The sequence below is a fragment of the Dreissena polymorpha genome, chromosome 15 (assembly GCF_020536995.1).
Source record: "Dreissena polymorpha isolate Duluth1 chromosome 15, UMN_Dpol_1.0, whole genome shotgun sequence".
Taxonomy (NCBI): domain Eukaryota; kingdom Metazoa; phylum Mollusca; class Bivalvia; order Myida; family Dreissenidae; genus Dreissena; species Dreissena polymorpha.
The window spans coordinates 49,575,303-49,595,812 of record NC_068369.1 but is presented as its reverse complement, the minus strand read 5'-3'; the positions used below and the strand labels follow the sequence as shown (position 1 = coordinate 49,595,812).

The 20,510-nt window shown below is 36.5% G+C and overlaps 1 protein-coding gene across 4 annotated transcripts in view; it reads right to left on the bottom strand.

Annotated features, from left to right (window-relative positions):
* LOC127859956 (uncharacterized transporter slc-17.2-like) overlaps window positions 1–19,784 on the bottom strand; it is a 40,006-nt gene extending 20,222 nt beyond the window's left edge. The window contains exons 1-5 of one of the 4 annotated variants that reach the window (XM_052397616.1): window positions 19,632–19,784; window positions 6,972–7,279; window positions 5,969–6,480; window positions 4,843–4,930; window positions 3,595–3,690 (exon numbers count right to left, since the gene is read on the bottom strand). In XM_052397616.1, coding sequence (XP_052253576.1) covers window positions 3,595–3,690; window positions 4,843–4,930; window positions 5,969–6,480; window positions 6,972–7,278 — 1,003 coding nt within the window. In that variant the 5' untranslated portion in view covers window position 7,279; window positions 19,632–19,784. Of the gene's footprint in view, window positions 1–3,594; window positions 3,691–4,842; window positions 4,931–5,968; window positions 6,481–6,971; window positions 7,280–17,508; window positions 17,941–18,011; window positions 18,136–19,040; window positions 19,118–19,631 lie in introns of those variants that run through there. The other 3 variants (XM_052397612.1, XM_052397613.1, XM_052397615.1) reach the window with 3 other exon arrangements.
* Window positions 19,785–20,510: the final 726 nt, after the last annotated feature.

The window sequence follows — 20,510 nt, the reverse complement described above, 5'->3', positions numbered from 1 at the left end:
AAGCGTAAATTGTGTTCCGTCCTTTACTCTTAGAATTCCTTAAAAGCGTAAATTGTGTTCCGTCCTTTGCTCTAAGAATTCCTTGAAAGCGTAAATTGTGTTCCGTCCTTTACTCTTAGAATTCCTTAAAAGCGTATATTGTGTTCGGTCCTTTACTCTAAGAATTCCTTGAAAGTGTAAATTGTGTTCGGTCCTTTACTCTAAGAATTCCTTGAAAGCGTAAATTGTGTTCGGTGATTAGCGGCGAGGATAAATTCCTTTGCGAATGTTAAAAAGGTGCGGTTTACATCGTCAGCCGACTTCACAATCAACACCCCCCCCCCCCCCCCGATCACTGGGATTTAAGTCGTCCGTTAACATATGGCGCACCAGGCAGCCACGGCACATTGACTTATTTCCCTTAACCATTTATACACCTGGGTGGAGAGGAGCAAGCGTGGGATTAAAAGCGTCAATTGTGTTCGGTCCTTTTCTCTAAGAATTCCTTGAAAGCGTAAATTGTGTTCCGTCCTTTACTCTTAGAATTCCTTAAAAGTGTAAATTGTGTTCCGTCCTTTACTCTAAGAATTCCTTAAAAGCGTAAATTATGTTCCGTCCTTTACTCTAAGAATTTCTTTAAAGCGTAAATTGTGTTCCGTCCTTTACTCTAAGAATTCATTGAAAGCGTAAATTGTGTTCCGTCCTTTACTCTAAGAATTCCTTGAAAGCGTTAATTGTGTTCGGTCCTTTACTCTAAGAATTCATTGAAAGCGTAAATTGTGTTCGGTGATTAGCGGCGAGGGTAATTTCCTTTGCGAATGTTATTGAAAGGGGATGTATATTTATAAAGGAGAGGGGGTAAGAGGTTAAGATATAAATGGGTTTAATGCATATTTATTTTTTGATAAAATGTACCTTCTGTCGGATTATTGTAAGCCGAAAAGCGAATATTTTTATATAACGATGTACTATAAAGCGGAAAATTAAAACAGCGCTCGCATCGATTTAGAGCTGTATCGTTTTTGGCAGCGTACAATGAATGTCCGTTTTTCATTGTTTTGCTACCTAGCAGTCTGTGAATTGCGTTATTCCCTTTGCGTTAATAACTCGCATTAAAATGTCGTCTATTATGTAAAGTACGATCGATCTTATTTCTCTGCGATATGTCAAAACATGTCACCGCATTGGAAACTATGGTAAGAAATCTGCTCAATACCGGAATTGCAGACAGTTATATACATAAATTGCGCAAAAAGTTAGTGGTCGTATAAATACCGTGTTTTCGTTTTGCATTCAATAAAACGAACGCGAAAATCAACACTAAGTTGTTATTAAAATTTTCAAAACACCAAATGAAAAATTCAGAGAAACAATTTGTTTTCTTTATAGCGTCTTTCCCGGTACTTATCCTATGAAAAAAATACGAAACTTATTTCACAAATTAATGTTTGAACATTGAAATAAAGTGTGTGTCTCAAAAAATATATTGAATTCCAAACACAATAAATGGAATCTGAACGTATGAGTTTCCTCAAGCTACCTGGCTAAATGATAAGCAATTTATAAATTGATTGGTTTGGAAAAGTTTTGTTAATAAAATGTTATGTAACTCTATCAGGAGCGCATCTAACATCAATATGAACTGTATTCTATGACATCGGGTACGCTATAGATACTGTGCAGTGAACAAAACCTCGAGGCAACATCTCGGCTATGCGAAAAAGGGAAAATACAGCTTATTTTATAACATTGCCTTATAGATGGTAGGTATATTATTTCGGCATCTTGAAACAAATGCCGTTATTATTTTAAGTCGTCAGATTCAGATCTAAACGGCATGAACACAAATACCTACAAGCTTCTTAAATACTAAACTTTATCTGACGAACAGCTCACGTGCTTTACTTCCAAATAAATATGTTTATGGATATTTAAAACATTTGATACATCAAACATAAAATCTTTGGCGACGTTCCCATACCGACTAATTCTGCCGCATGTGTAGCAGGACCGAAAATTGTGTCCTGCCATATATAAGTATATGTCTATGTGTCGTATGATATTATTTATATGTATACAATGGTGGAACATTTCCTACCATTGTGCGGGTAGATTTTACATGAATGCCTCTGCGACTGTACAAAAGGTTTATGCAGCTTTTTGAAGTTTGATTACGCCAATGTTCAGGCATCGTTTCTTCTGAACGTCGTTAGTTTGATGTTACACAAAGTTTACATTTTCGTTAAGTTAATACGTTAAAAAAGTAAGTTATTGGTTAACATTATGTTGCTTTTAAATATAAAAAAATTAGCATTCGCTATTTTTTTTTCACATACAGTCAGCAAAACAGAACAAACCGGTTTATCAGGAATACAGAGTTCATACAAACACTTTTATAACGTTCATTTGTTTTTAAAGTACATACTCATTAAATAGAAATGACTGATGCAAATTCAGTGTTGCATAACGTGAACTTGATTACTTTTAACTTAATATACTCGCGATTAGATCATGTATGTGGTGAAAATATGTAAATTGTATTGCTATGTTGTATCATTGATTAGTCCCCCGTGAAATTAGCGGGTCGCAAATATAGGCTAACCAAAATAGGTTAAACACCACCATTAAGTATTAGACATTGGGCAATGTTAAAATATTTTAACCTGACAAATCATTAGCGTATCGGGTATTTAGTATTTTTATTTGAAAAATCGGAATACAATATATTATGTGTTGATTTTCAAGTTTCGTTTTGTAGAATTCAAACCCAAAAAAGCATATACAGAATGTACACGAGCCTTTAATATCACCGGTATAGTTTCTCTTTTCCGTAGAAATTATGACGCCAAATTTTTAAAAGTGCCCGTTAATCGCAGGGGACTACTTTCTGAGACCGAAACTTAGGGGAATAGAATGACCAGTGTACAAGATATAGCTCCTTTTCAAATTAAGTTCTCGTGCGCTATTTAAATGTCGAAGTTTAACTATATATTCACTGTCCTTACCGAATACCGTAATTAAAGGGACTTATTAAAAGAGTTTCGTATTAAAAATAACTCCCTTTAATGTATCGACTTTAACACCTAACAAAAATTTAATATTCTAAAATATGATCACTTCTAGAACAAAAGTTGTCTTGGTCGGTATTTAAACCCGGTACCTTTGACAATCTAATGCCTTACCACTCAGTTAGGCAACCTTTAGAACTCGAATGCGTATGTTAAATGCTGTTACTAATACACTTAGTTTCAAAAATGTTGGATTATCGATCTCCATTGACGATTATCCATAACGTATGGCTTTTTTTCCCTCTTTTTGTATGGCCGTTTTCAAAATTTTGAGGATTTTGCATTTTGAGATGTTTGCGACACGAATTTTCACGATTTTACACAGTTTGCGAATCTTTTTTATTCAAAATTTGAAACATTTTGCGACCCATTTTTCACAATTTTTTAAAAAGTTCGCGACTAAATATTTTCACAAATCGAGGGGCCGAATGCCGCTTCACAAAGACGATAACAAAACTGAAACGCGAGACGAAATATTGATCACGTCGCATAAAGTATATATACCTGCGACGAAAAACGTTGATTACGTCACATAAAATATACGTACCTGTGATATAAAACACGGACGGCCAGCCACCGTCAAAGCCGTACGCACACAGGAGACCCGCCAGCGGGAACGTGAGCGCATTGCCGAGCTGGGAACCTGCAGACAAGAAACACATGTAGATTCAGTCGTGTTACAATTGATTGCTCTAAACTTCAGCGGCCTGTTAAGGTAATGGTCAGTTAACTTCAGACCGAAATAAATACAACTCTAAAGGCAGATTTATCATCAAACGCTCAGACCCAAATAAAATCAAGTTTAAAAGCAGTAAAAATGACCAAACATTTTTGTTTACTATTAACACATACATGTATATTGTAGGGGTTAACACTTAATTTACATTAATAACTTGATCCAAAAATTAAGAGCTGTAACAGTTTTCAGCAGCCAGGGCGTTTGCCTGTTGTTTCTCCCAGGACTTGCGTTTCTTCAGTGGTGCGTGAATCGAAATTTATAAGTGGCATAATATTATACATCATGTACAGTTCGTACTTTGGTAAATAACATTTAACCTAACCTTATGGTGGACTCAAGGCTTTTACATGTATGAAATACTTTTGAAAAGTATTCAAATAACCTTTGGTAGTCGCATAATTTGCTATAATAAACCAATAATTACTTATATCCAGTACAGCCTCAAAGACTATAAAAAACCTAGTACATGTGCTACTTTTAGTGTGTTTTTTTACCTTTAAATTTACCGAGTGCGTACTTATAACGAGTACTTTTAAAAATATGATGATTTATGACTATGTTGAAAGCCTATAGTTAGGCTCTAAAGGTCCATCTAGTGAAGACATCTATTTAAAGTCATACTTTGACAGCTTTGTACGAAAGCTCGTGTCGTGTCTTTTCAAATTTGGAAGAATTATAACAATGTCGCAACCGCTGGACACACAAAGAAGGTTCTTACTAATTTTTATTTCGATTTCACTTAAAATGTGACTTCTAGAGTGTTAACAATGTTTTACAATAGCCATAGAAGGAAAAATGCCCCGCCCCCACACGGCCATGTTTTTCGACGGACGCAAACCATATTCGAACTCATCCCAGATATCATTACAACAAATGTTCTGATCATGTTTCATGAAGATTGGACTAAAATGTGACTTCTAGTGTTTTAGCTCAGGTGAGCTAAAATCAAGTCACTTACAAAGTTTCATAATATATCCACTTAAATGAAACATTTCCGAATTAATTTGCGGAATTTACCGATTTTCCCCCAAATATGACTCGGTAAACGGCGCTTACCTCCGAAGGCAAAACCGACCAATCGGCTACGCTCGTGTGGTGGCGACCATCTTGCCCATAGCGACTGCATTCCCGGGTACATCATTGCCTAGAAAAAAGCTTTTTTTAAAAACGAAAGACGAATAATGAAAAAAAATTCGCTGGTTGCAAATTCTTATAACGAAATTACAAAATGGTAAATCGAAGCGAATCGCACATTAGTGTCTCTGACTACGAGTCGTATGCCTACTAGAAATCGTTCTAATACAAAAGTAATTTAAAATTATGGTAAAAAGATTCTTCTGATTAAACAAACTCAAGCATTCGTTGTTTTCGACAAACTGACAACTATTAAAGCGTTGACCCATGTGAATAAAACCAGAAATATTTTCTTCAACAAGTTGTTAAGTAACTAATAATCTTAACGAGAGATTGTCTAATTGAGCTCGCTCCGCATAAACGGGGCTTAATGCAGGTGCGTAAAGTGTCATCACAGATTAGCCTGTGAAATCCGTAAAATCTAATCAGTGAAGACACTTTTCGAATTGACTGGATTTTCGTTTATAACAGACCTCCTTTCAACGGAAGATTCCATAAAAGCGGCGAATGTCGTCCCTCATAAGCCTCTGCGGACTTCATAGGCTAATCTGGGACGACATGTTACGTACATGCGTTAGGCCGCGTATTCACTGAGATAGGCTTATATACAAGTCAAGAAAAAGCATGAGAAAATTCTTCAGATGCTTATATGATCACAAAAAGGTGTTACGAATACAGTATTATATTGTTCTTTTTTTATAACTAAGCTCGCTCACAATCGGGACCACTTTTATAGTTGCGTATTGAATTGTTTAATAAAAGCACTCTGGTCGTTGTCTATATTAGCCTTGTTCCGGGAAAACAGGCCTATATGCAAGTACGTGAAGTGTCATTCCAGCTTTGCAGTCCGCACAGTCTAATCGGGGACGACACTGTCCGCCTTAATTAAATGTTGTATAGAAGAGACTTCCTTTAATCGAAAAATGCACAGGCTCATATAGGAAGACACTTCACAAACTTGCATTAAATCCATAATTCCAAGAATGAAGCTCATATAAAAACAGCGAGAACCATCGACTGAAAATGGCATCGCACGGATTAGAATTACCTCTCCCATTCCGATCAGAATTCGCCCAACCAACAAAAGATATGGGCTGCCACGCGCCAAGAAGGGGCAGATGATTGTCAAAATGGCGCACGGGAACATGCCCAGAGATATCATCATTCGGGGCCCGAACCTGTCACTGAGGTAACCGGAAGGAATCTGCATGACGGTGTAGCCCCAAAAGAACGCTCCTAGGATCAGACCCTTTTGCTGCTTATCCCACGAAAACTCGGCGACCAAGTTGCCTGTAGACTTCGCTAAAACGCATTCGTTATTTGGGTCGACCGCCGTCGTCGTCGATACGAGAACGGTCACGTTTTCCAAGCCGGTACTATAGTTGACGCTGCTGTTGCCGGTGACGTTGCCGGTGACGTTTCCGGTGCCGTGATGCGCCTCGGTATCCTTGTTCATGCAGACGATCGCCGTGCTCAGGTTCACGCGCATCGAGTAGAGGAAGAAGAAGCCGATGAAGCAGATGAACGATAGCAGCAGACGACGGGAGGTCCACCACGGAACTGGAAAACATGGCGGAAAAACGTGTATCCAACTGCACGCATCACATGACGGGAAAATTTACGCAAGGGTTGAGCGTGAAACCATTGTATCTCATATATTAAAGTTTAGAAGACAGTTTAGGGAGTGGGAGGGAGTCGGAATACCCGGACGAAACCTCACTGTCCGATATGCTGGTTTGTGAAAGCATAAGTAATACCTTAAAGGGTAAACAAACTACATTAAGTATACTTGTTTAATTATCCGGTTATACGGACTTATAAATCCACCTGACTTTGAACTTGATTGACTCACATTTAACAGAGAGAAAATAATCATATCAATATGCTCATAATTAATATAAAAACATATTTACAAAACTATATCATGTATAGGTTATGTAATTTTTTATAAAACCAAACGCCGAGTGTTTCAAGTGCGGAATGAGTGATATAAATGTGCCTATGACCACCCACCTCCGTCTCCGTACGAGTATATAATAAAATATGCGTACCTTCATCGACATTCATTTCCTCCGCTGTCGGTTTGTCGAGTCCGAACGGGATCGAGTCCGCGTGGCTGAAACTCAGACTCGGCCGCCGCCCGAGCGAGTTCGACTGATTGAATGAGAACTGCCGGTTGAGACTGCCATCACCGCTTAAGGTCCGCGTCTGGCCCTCCGTGCTCTGCTGCCGCCTCATCTGGGCGGCCCGGCGGGCGGCGATGCGGGCAGCTGTTTTCGGCGATTCAACCTTCGCCTCCGGCACCTCGTTCATTCCGTTAGCCGGCGACTTCTCCTTTAATGGTGTCGTGTCCGACATTCTGAAAACGAATGCAGCGTTTCCCATGTAAATAACTTTACCATAAATACCATGCCAGCACAATGCCTGACGTCCTGCAGAAGCAGCACATTTAAATTCAATTGCTTATTTTGTAATGAAACCTAGCAAAACTGTTACATTACTATCTGCACAAACATTTGGCGAAATTATTTGCTATTGGCATTTTAACCGCTTTACTTCGATGCACTTGGAGGTTTAATCGATTAGCATAATGGAATTACGGTGTAGAAGTCTTGTTTACGCATAGTAGCAAAATACATCAGGTGCAACAAATATCAAAACTTAGATAATTCATAAATTGAGCAAAGGATCACGATGACACATGCGTAATGCCCAGATCCTATTCAAAATACTATCTACTGGACTGTTTAAAGTACACCTTGACTGAAATTTCAATCAATGGCGTAAAACTAGCACCGCAAAAAAACTAGTACAAAGCGACTACGCACAGGCTAATCAGGGACGACCCTCTCCGCTGGTATTTTTAGTTTCAAGGAAGTCCCTCCTTACCGAAAATCAAGTTTAGGCGGAAAGTGTCGTCGCTGATTAGCCTGTGCCGACTGCACATACTAATCTGGGACGACACTTTACGCACATGTATTATGCCCAGTTTTATCAGAACAAGACACAAGTGCGTGTTTTTAATGTCAGACGATATTGGTTACTTAATTGAACACGGGACGTGCCTTTGAATTTAATGACATTCCGTATTAATTTATTTATAACTGCAAAGGTCGTGAGATGTTAAATAAACTAATATTTTTCCCAAAACAAGACACATAAAAACAAAGTGCATACGGCATCTTGAGCAATCAAGTCAAAAACCGGTAAAAGATTGTCTGCGCTCATAGGCAGGTTGGTCAGTGACGTCAAACGCGGGACGTAACGTGGGGCCCGTAATGTGCTCCGTATTTACTTGTATTTGAGCCTCGCTCTGGGATTAATGGGGATTGATGCATGTGAGTTGAGTAAGTGTCGCCCCAGATTAACCCGTGCAGTCCGCACATGTTGATCAGGGACGATACTTTCCGTTGTCATAGGATTTTTCGTTGAAAAATGAATACTTTACGAAAAAAGGCGAAACGTGTCGTCAATAGTGCGGACTCTATTGCCTAATCGGTAACGACGACATTTTGCGCACATACATGAAGCCCTATTTAAACTGAGCGCGGTGAATACTTTTGTTTAATTTTTCTACTACATAGTGAACGTATAGCAAACCAAATAAAAGTCAATATCAGTGTACCCCTTTGCATGCTGGGGAATTTGTCGTCTGCTAAAATGTCGTCTGCTGAATTTCTAAAATTCGCATTTTTTTCGTTTTTTGAAAGAATACTATAAGGATAGCAAACATCTGGATCCAAACTGTTTGCCAAGGCCTTCAAAATACGGTTCCAGCACTGAAAGAGGTACTTCAGATACTAAGCAATAGGCCATATGTTCATTGGTATTTTTTGGTAATATTGAGATTTACAGTTTTTCCAATATGATTGTTTGAGGTATTGTTCAATGAATGTACGGTCCCTACATGATTTATTCCACGCCCATCTACCGTAAGATATCTTGATCATTTCTCACAGCTGACGTATATTAACACGACTGTTGCCACTTCATCGTTGTAATGATAACCTCTAGTGGGGTCAGTTGCACTGTGGCCACAGCTGATGTGTGCATTTAGAAGTCCATTAGAAACCGAAATGTGCTCCATACCATCACTTCTAACAAATTAACTTACCTGACCCATGGAAGTTAAGAAAAATTATGAATAAAGCCGTAATTGTAAGCTATTTATTTTGAAAGGCATTCAGTTTGTGTGAGGTCTTGCGCTGTGTGGTAACTATAAACCAAACTCACGTACACAACAGTTCTTGTTACGGACCTTTTCACGTTTTGGTTAATTGACAAAATTACACAAAAAAGTTTCAGATTCGCACATTTTCGTTCTTTTTATGATATTTGTGAGAAAACAGTTACACTGAACATTTACTTTGCCCTAAAATGACCATTATAAAAACCCGAAGAGCGTTGCAACGCGAAACGATTGAATAGTTAGGAGAGTTGTGATGTTGTCGTTATATTTTGTGATACTACGAGGATTGCTTATATAAAGAATAAAATACATCATCATTGTATAAGCACGGATGGCCGAGTGGTCTAAGCAATCGACCTTCACTTCAGGGGTCAGTGGTTCGAGCCCAGTTGAGAGTTACTTTTTTTCTTTAGTTTTGAGTCTTATTTTTTACTGGAGCTTTTTAGATCCAATGTTTACATTTATCAATAAAGAGCGTTTAACGACAAACTTTAATACATGCCAAAATCTGTGAAAATGCTCCTTTAAAACACAGTGATACATACATTGCTCCTTTCTTCCTTTTTATATGAGAGGTTAATACAAGGTAAGTATTGTTGCAAAACATCAAAGGGCGTCGGGAATTCCAGTGTAAAAGGCACTCAATGAAATTACATGGAACTTTTTTTTGTCTACTATAAATATTAATATATTGGCCGATTATTTTTAACAAAATAGAAAAAGATACTGGTATAACCATTATCTGTAATTTTGTGTAATAACCCCCAAATAACCATTATATATGATGTTGTGTTATAACCCCCAAATAACCATTATTTATGATGTGTTATAACCCCCAAATAACCATTATCTATGATTTTGTGTTGTAACGCCCAAATATTTCATAGTTCATTTTATTGACATTGGTTTCCTTTTTTACTGGCATCCGTATGCAGTTTTCATTAATGGAACAGAACTGTGTAGGTTAAAAAAAACTGCTTCATCTTGTAAGCGTAATTTCATATTTTTCTCACCTTCAATTGTAGATGATTCTGAACTTATTCTTACGTTGCTCATTTACGATAGGGTTTGAGCACTCATTGATATGAAAGCACTGTAAAAGTTTGAAAAAAAAATGAATGAAAACTGTAAATTGCATAAAGAAGCTGCATTTCACAATACTTTGAAATTCAGTAAAAGATCATAATATATTTATTCCTCCGATATTCATCATTTTCAATAGGGTTCGAGTATTAATACTGATATATAAACACTTAACAAGTTTGGAAGGATTCAGACGAAAGTTGAGTTGTGAAATCTTTAAAACTAGTGGAAATTGTTCATTTTGTCAAATTTAATATTTAAAAAATCTGGACTTATTGTCCCGATGTTTCTCATTTTAAATGAGGTAAAAATGTTCATTGATATGAAGACACTGTAAGTTTGGAAAGAATCTGTTGAAAAATGTTGACATAATCACCTAACCAGGCAGTTTTTCACTTTTATTTTTAAATTCAAAGAGACACAATTCTGGACTTATGGTCCGATATTGATCATATAGAGTTTGGGTTGGGTCCTCATTGATAAAAAAAAACCTGTGCAAGTTTGGGAACAATCGGATAAAATTTTGGACTTCGAACAACAATTTCAAAATTTCTCAACTTCTCAACTAAGGAAGATAACTATGGACGTAATGGTCGGATAATGCTAAAGGTCCCATACCACCTGGATAGTAATACGTGTCGCTCTATATGTGGTTCTTAAAAAAAAAAACTCCGAGGAGTGCTTGACTCTAGGGAAACGGGTTGCTTGGACATAGCTCCTCCTTGATAAGCTGCTGCTTCCTTTATCGCAACTCATTGTTACAATCAATAATAAGTGTCGCGCTTCGCGCTCTATATGTGGTGGGGATAGTACTTAGGACCTATGATAGACAACCATAAAAATACATGGATAATAGATGTGGTGTTTGCATTTATTTGTTAATATAAAAACACGTGTATATTTTTTATAAGATATTTTAGTGATGTAAAAAAAAATTAACGTTGTCACCACGCGGCATCCATTAATTTTAATAAAAATGTCCAATTGTAGTAAAATGGATATTTAAATGTCTACATAAAATAAACCTTTATTATATTAATTAACCTGACTGAAAAAAATGTCAGTCGCCGAACTGTTCCGTTCGTACCGGAACCCGGGATTGAACCGGGGGCCTTTAGATGATTGTTGCGTAAAAAACTTCAGTCTAACGCTCTCCCAACTGAGCTATTTCGGCTGACCTCATTTATGTACTGCTATTTGGTGAAGTTGTGTATAGCGATCGTTATTATTACATGTCTATTAATAAACTAATATATTGGTCGTTTTCGTACCACTACGCCTTCCAATAAACTTGCTTGCGCGATAGGTCGTCAAATATCGTACTACATTGATTCTCCACTAAATAAGTAATTAAGAAAAACAACAAAATAAATATATTTTGATTATGTTTTGTTTTGATACAAAACCAGAAAGTTTCGCGTATTTGCCCAGTCCCTGTGATCTTTCCCCTGTGATCAGTTGTGGATCAGATACTAATTAAAACAATTAGCTTTGAATTATTGGCAATAAATGTTGTAATAAATATAATAGGCACAAATGCAGTACGTATTTACACAAATTTACACAAAAAATCACCACTATGCAAGAAATTCTTAAAACAAAAATATATACATTTATCCGTAAAATAACTTCTACTCCCATAAGCGAAAAAAATGCATTACATACTAGTCGCCGCTCTCCAGAGCGACGCCAATAAAGACAGCTAATACTTTGCATTAAAGAACATCACGCCGGGTATGCGAATACTTCGTTTACGGATGGCACTTCACTTACAGAGAACAACAAACGCCACGCGCTAGAGGTGAGTTCTTCAGCTTTTTTGTATTTATGTTCTGTTTATTTGGTTTTTAGACACAGAACATTGTTTGGGTGATTAATGGTATAGCACTTCGTATTGCGAAGAAAGAAATTCGCGGAAAAACGGTGAATTATTTAAAAAAAACGATAAAATGTCATCGATAATCAGCATGAATTGAATGATCAGTACATATTTAAACAAAATAAACATACTTGGAAATAAATCAAGAACGTGCTTACTATTCGAAATAAAAGATCAATATATCCAGTAATGTTACAACATGTTACATTTTAGTTTACTAATGTATTTGAGAAAATTCAAATGTTTTAAGAGTCGCATGCACATTTTTCATCTGCACTTCGTTTACCGATCATCTAAAAAACAATGGCACTTCGTTTCCTGACATCTAGACACTTTTTTCCAGATATAACACACTCGTATTTTTTTAATCAAAAATGCAGAATTCGCTGTGGAATACTGTTAAAGTAAGCAGGCAATAAATAAAAATGTATGTACTTAGTACGCAAATAAAAAACGAATAACCGAAGCATGTTCTTATCCCTTTGAAATATGATTATGATTTGGTATAAATGTGAAAGATAAATGTTAAACAAATTGGATATGAGTAAAATCTATATGACCATATATTTTAAATTACGTTCTAAGCGGTTGATCTAAAGCATTTATCTTTATGTCCAAATGAAGGTACTAAGGCTATTTTCTTTTATATTAGATAGCATGTCATGTATAATCACTCTGCTTAAACTGCCTCTCAGAGATTAATATCAGCAGCGATGCAGGTTCGAAATTCTATTGGAACTTTTTGGCTCAATGCCAATAAACGAAAATAGCAATAAAAGAACGGGCGGGGTTGATTTAATCACACGATAGTGGTGTAAAAATTATGCATATCCGTCTTTTTTTTAAATATAAACACAACACATGCTGCATATGAAGTTCTATCCAATATAGCACCCTAAACTTCGTTTGTGTGGGTATACTAAGTACTGACTCCATAATATGACATTTAAACATTTTATGTACGCATTTCTTTTTTTCCAGAATCAGTTGATTTTACGATTTAATTTTAACCGTGATTCTTAAAACTCAACCAATACAGTGATTTAGGGTCAGGTGAATCGCACTTCGAGCAAACGTTAGCGTTGCGTAAAGGGAAGTGCTCCCTATAAGCAGGGCTCAAAATACAGGGAGTTTTACCATTCTCTTTTTAATTTTGTTGCTACGCATAAGTATCGTCTTGATGATGCGATTCAAATAAGCACAACCGACATAGGATTTTATGAAGAACAAATGTGTATTTGCGTCATAAAGACCCCTTCACTACCGTTATCTAGAGCCCTGCTATAAGTAAAATTAAACACGATTGTGTTGAATCGCATTATCCGTACACATTTATTTAATAATAAATATTATCTTATTTGAAAATTGCAATTATAATAAACATAGTATAAATTAATAGTCATGTGATTTTTGAAAAATATATTTAAAAAATGTTTCGTATGAATAGCCCTAATATAAATAAATGCATTTGAGGTAGAAGATAAAACTCAGTTATTAGAGTGCCCGCTTTGTTGAAAGTCTCCGTAATCTGAAGTGCCCTTTATCGGTAAACAAAGTGGCTGCAACTTTATGTATGCCACCTATTACAAAATGTACTATCTTTGTTTATATTTCATTGAATGCTATCAAAATTTCAGTATTTGAAGCACAGTGATTACTCTACATGCTGGAATAGCAAAAAAAAAATTGCAATAATTCTAAGTAGTTTTATTTTGTTAAAAGGTTTACTGTTCATCCAGTTTATGCTGTTTTCCGATCAAATTTTCTATTTTTTGGGCAAAACTGTTCCATTCTTCCGTGAAATTGTGTATTCCCAATACAAAAGGATACACCATTTATCAACTCGACCATGTGTCTTGTCTTAAAAACTAATCTTTAGGATATAACTTTAAATAAAACAGAGGAACTTACCTCTAGCGCGTGGCGTTTGTTGTTCTCTGTTAGTGAAGTGCCATCCGTAAACGAAGTATTCGCATACCCGGCGTGAACATCCCCGACTAGGAAAGGGTTTTTCACAATAATACCAATTATCACCGAATATGCCGATTTTTTCATACGGCAGGAATTCACTCACCCCATTTATCTACAACGTAATCGTGTTTAAGGAACGGCCACTTGGTCCATTTAAAATGCATGTTTTGCAATGTGGATCAAACCGAAGATTGCGCATTGCGCAAGCTTTAATTCACATACGTTTTAGCAGATGTCTACGAGTTTATCTACCGTGAAAACCACCAAAAAGTTTAATTGAACGATCGTTCAACGGGTTAACGCCAACAAAAGTAGCATTCATTTAGCATATGATCAAAAGGTATAGAAAGGAGTAAAAATAATATATTTTATTCTAACACGGCACGTGACTTGTTTTCTATAGACAAAGAAGGAAATCAAGCGTGGGTTATTCCGCAATAACTTATGGGCGGAGCTTAATGTTTCGAAAATAGTTCCGAATAAATAAAGAAAATATTGCAGTAAAATGCACGTGCTAAAACCCGCTCTAAAAGAAATGTAATAAATGTAGCATGTATATAAGTGTAATGAAACAACTAATTGTATATTTGGTGATTATTGGCATAACCACGCCTACAAAGAATGTTATTTGTTAGGAAACGTAATTCAGAAAACATTTATAGTATGTCAGCTTTTCAGCAGCATCAATAAACGTGACGTCATTAAGTTTCTACGATTGTTGTTTTCAATTAAAGTGACGTCATTTGCAAAATATTTGTAAATGAAAACGACGTCATATGTTTGTACAATTCAATGACGTCACTAAATAGTGAACTTTGTACTAAGAAGGGCGGGGTATTGAAAAATATAGTTCACGTCCTAAAACTTGAACCAAATCAATTAGAATCGTGTTAGAATCGAAATTATATTTTTCTATGATGGTTTGTTGTCGAATAACCCACAGTAAGTTGTATAGATGCGTGTTATCAAATCACTCGTGCTTCGCACTCGTGATTTAATTCCTACTCATCTATACTCCTTACTGTGGGTTATTCGACAACAAATCATGATAGAAAAATATTATTTCTTAAATTAACTGCGACGAGCCGTGACCTAGCATCACAAACGCCATGTACAAAGCGCTGCGTACCCCTTTCAGTGCTGGAACCGAATTTTGAAGGCCTTTGCAAACAGTTTGGATCCAGATGAGACGCCACAGAACATGGCGTCTCATCAGGATTCAAACTGTTTGCTATTCTGATAGTATTCTTTGAAAAAAAAATCAAAGAAAATTCTATGTTTAGAAATTCAGCAGACGACATTTTAGCAGACGATGCAAAGGGTTAACAAGGTCAGGATGGAAAGCCGGATCATTATAGTGACATTTTACAATATTTGCTATATGCAATCCATGTCTTAGTCTCACACTTATAAGTAAGGATAACGAGTCAAAACCTTTAAATTGCAATTTAACATTTGTTCTTGTCTGTTAGAGTTCAAAGTTGTTTTTTTCAAGTGCAAACGTTTTTTTAAAGCTTTACTTTAACCAGTCAGTTAAATATTTGCACTAGTTTGTTTAAGTTCAAAAGTTTTTTACGCTTTGCGTTAACCAGTCACTTGAATATTTGCACTAGTTTGTTAAAGTTCAAAAGTTTTTTTTAACGCTTTGCGTTAACCAGTCAAAGTGGGTAGGGAGATCAAAATGGAAACGTATACAGCACCCTGCTATTTGACCTAAAAACCAATAAAATAAATATCAAGTCCAGTCGAATGTATAAACAAAAGGTGTAACTCTCAACTACCTGCTCATGTTTAATACCTTTAAATTGCAAGCAGTATTAGAGCAATATATGCACAAAGGGACATAATTCTGCATCAATTGAGCATAAAAGGGGCATAACTTTGAATTGTTGTCAGTCCATATTGTTCTTAAGCTGCAAAGTATGCACATTGACTGAAAACCAGTCAATACTAGAAACATTTACATCCGTGTTCATATTATACCGCTTATATAAAAACACGATAAGGAAGTGGAATATGACACAATAATCCAGTACAAAAAAACAGCATCCGTATTACTATTTATATGAAAGCAAAATGACAAGGCCCGTGAAATACGTTATGTATAATATTCGTTACTCAATTCCATCATTTCACATTAGTTCAAGATTCATAATGTATGTCTGCATCGAAGGATGACTCATTCATTTGTTATAACCATTAACGCCCTATATATCCGTACATTTAAGTAAATTGCACACTTAAGCATGAAATCCATAACTCGACGCTTTCCACACATACCATCCACGTCTCAATACATAGGTATCACTCATGCAACGAACATTTAAGAAATATTCGACGGGTAACCGTTGGTTATTGCGTAAATAACCAACGGTATGGAGTTCCGATGCGTAGGAATTAAACCACGAGGGCGTTGCCCGAGTGGTTTGATAACAAGCATCGGAAAGACATACCGTTGGTTATTACCGCAATAATCAACGGTTACCCGTGGATTATTTCGATTCTAACACGATTTCATTAATAAGTTATTCCTTGGGGGCTTTGGCTGGTGTAGAATTCAACACAGTGCTCTTTCATTCTGATGAATTTTCCCCCCACCCACCCCACCCACTCCATCCAACCCCACCCACCCCACCCAACCCCCATCCACCACACCCGACCCCCACCCACCACACCCAACCCCCACCCACCACACCCAACCCCCACCCCATTACGGCAATGGCGTTCTTGTAGGCACAAGGCCGACAAGTTTGCCCCTAAAATTGGCACTGCCAAGGCCCCACCTTCTTTAATCCGGCACTGATTTCGACACTAAGCTTTACAGAAATGCTGTTAAAAGTATCCATGTTCATTAAAAAGCTTATAACTTCTTGAATTTCGGTAATTATACAATGTTGTTGTTGTATGATTGGAAATGGTCAATTAGCGTCTAGAAAAAATGCCTTGGCAAACAGGGTAGACCCGGGTATCTCATCAGGGTCTGCGCTGTTTGCTTAAAGGAATTTCTGTAATAAATTTTCTAAATATAAAATAAGTATACTAGACATCCCTAATTTTGGAATTAAATTGATCCAATTTAGAAGGATGGAAAAGTCAACTAGGCACAAATGGGTTAAAAAAAAGTCTGCTCTCTGTGTGTCCTGTCTAAGTTAAATATCGTTCGATAACTTATTTGTAACTTAGTTCAAAATCACCTTTTATTGATCAAGATCTTATAGATCTTTAACAAACATGTCTATCATTCCTCTATTTCGAACAGTCAGACACTTCAGTTTTTGTGTGGAGCTACAATCGGTACCACTGGTACTATGGGACTTTAGTATACAGTACTACACAACTAATTAAGTTCCTCTTGAATGATTAGATCTAAAGCTTTTATGAGTACATACAGGTGTTTTATTATTGCAACTACAATAAATATGCTCGAAGTAAAATAAAGCCGCAGTACATGTATTTATGTTCTTACCTGTATCCGTTTTGGAATGGCAAACGAATAAATAAATCTTTAAAACACACAAACACACAAAAACAAAAGGTACTGTCACATCAACACGTGTGAAATATTCCCAAAAAATCTGCCGCACATGTGTTTGTTTACTATAAACCGTAAATTTAAGTTAACATGCCATTTTGAGTTTTGTCTTAATCCGGTTGCGTAAATCAATTTCCTTTACAATAAACGTACATTCGATAACACATTTAACGCGTTAAACCATTGTGTAAAACAGTTTTAATAGCACGAGTATTAAGTGTCCGAACGGCCTGCTATTTCGTATAGACAGAGCAAGACCAAAGTGAAGGTTAGACGATATCGATCGTAGGTGAGGGACGGAAGATCAAGGCCGCTGCTATTTATAGTTCAATGAAGCTGACTAGCTTCAGATTATGTAATATGCGAAACTCTTACTTAAACGACTTTTTTTTAAACTACCCGTCTACAAACGAAGACCGACTAAAGTCGTAGCATACCTCATGTTTATGCGAATGTGAATATCCGACTTTGTATTGTTCACAGCGCAAAGATAAAGGATATATTTTTGGAAAGGAAATAAACAGAATTCCGATGTTTCGAAGGGACACAACTCCACGTTGTTGTCTGTATCGTGACGAAAAACATGTAGTCTGTCGCAATACATGCTGAGATGAACATCATTGTGTGTAATTTACACAGGTTTAACTTTTAGAGTCTAGACTGATTATTCAAACTCGTGTATGTGTGGGGGTGGGGGCTTATGAAATACTAATAAAGTGAAACGTTTTTAAACGTTTATACAGTAGTACTATTTATATCTACATTTTTTATTTACAAATACAAACACGGAACTATACTAACAATGTATAAGTCCCAGACATGCGGGAGGAAGTTATATAAGCATTTTATTATACTTTAAATTGAGATTCTGCTTTACTTCAACCACAATAATTAATCACCTATGTGGTGTATAGGGGATTAAATGTCTACATGTTAATTAATACTAACATGGGCATACATTTCACGTAGGAGTACCACAGTCCGTTTCATTAAAGTGGTCTTTTTTTTAAAGATTTGGGCATGTTTTGAAGTTTTTCATTTAATGCTTTATATTAATTAATGTAAAAATGGGATCTAAGTAACAGTAAAAAATCAAGAATATAAAAAGAGAAAGAAAAAAAGTAACCATCAACTTTTCATGGTTTTAAATCGACAAAAATGCATATAATGGATATTTTAGAGCATGGTAATTGTAAAGAAACTTGAAACTTGCTAATTTGATGAAACGCCTATTTATATAATTATATTCAATGGCGTTGTACAAAACATATAAATATACATTAATTGATAAAAATAAGAGTGATTGATACTTTTATGCAGCATTAATAAAAGGATTAATAATCTAAAACTGTGTGATATATTGTAAAGTATTACTGTTTCCTAACAAATATCATAACTACAACGAAAATTTGCAAATCTTCATTTTTTTTATTTTGTCAATTTACCAAAACGTGAAAAGTACTAACCGATGTACAAAATGTTCAGTATAGCGGATAAACTTGTATATCCAGGGATTCCGTGCACTCATGTATAATGGTTAGCTACGGTATTTATCGGATAGTAAGATGTTAACCTCGCTGTAGGAAATCGGGGCTTAATGCACAGGCGTAAAGGGTCGTCCCAGATAAGCCTGTGCAGTCAGACTTTAATGCTACTTTTCGTTTGAAGGAAGTTTTTTCTTAGCAAAAGCAAACTGCACATGTTTGTCTGGGACGACACTTTACGCAAAATCATGAAGCCGTGTTTTCAAAGAGCGCGACTGAATTATTGATGTTTGATCCCGATCCATCGATCTCTGAATTTTATTGGAATTTCAGTAGGCTTAAAAATGACTCACGTGCAATGCACTGCGTGTCTTAGGGAAGGATAAACACACAAGCACGTTTATGCAATACCAAGAAAAATTTTGCCAAGTGATTGCCATTTAAGGAAGCATAACTGACTGCGATTTCAAACGTTAATCCACAGTGAAATAAAAATGTACTCCTTCCAGGTAAACATAATAATGACAACTAGATAACATATTTGTGTGTGTGACCAAGAGTATAGCATTATACCGATATTCAATGTTATCCGTCAAGCGATCTGTTTGTACTGTATTTAGAAGTGCGAAATTTTAATAGTTTCCAAACTTCTGTTATCCATATTTCGCTCGGAACTGCAACGCAATTATGTATACAGTAGATTTCGTCTCTCAATTATAGCGAGTGTAAACAAAATGGGCATTGCAGGTGTGAATTGGACAATAAGTTCGGAAGATAACAATCATGAAGTAGATTAATTTATGAAAAGTTGTGAAACAGTATACTCTTTACAGCAGAAAGTGTTTATATGAGTCGCGTTCTGAGAAAACTGGACTTAATGCATGTGCGTTTAGTGTCGTCCCAAATTAGCCTGTGCAGTACGCACAGGCTAATCAGGGACGACACTTTCCGCTTTTATGGTATTTTTAGTTTCAAGGAAGTCCCTCCTTACCGAAAATCAAGTTTAGGCGGAAAGTGTCGTCCCTGAATAGCATGTGCGGACTACACATGCTAATCTGGGACGACACTTTACGCACATGCATTAAGCCCAGTGTTCTCAGAACAAGGTTCATATGAACAAATATACATGACGTTTACCTATCAGAGATTTACGCAGAGTGCACGTTTTTCCAGTGAACGCCCGCATATATTTGAACAGCGCTCTGTAACAACGGGGCTTAACGCATGCGCGTGAAGTGTCTTTCATGATTAGCCTGTGCTTATGAGGTACGACACTCTCCACCTAGACATGATGTTCGTTTAAAAAATACTTTTTTTAAACGAACAATACCACGAAAGCGGAAAGTGTCGTCCCTGCTGGGATATCGTGGACTGTACGTGCTCATATGTGACCACACTTTCCGCAAATTCATTAAGCCCCCTTTTCCCAGATCGCGGCTCATTTGCTTTCTA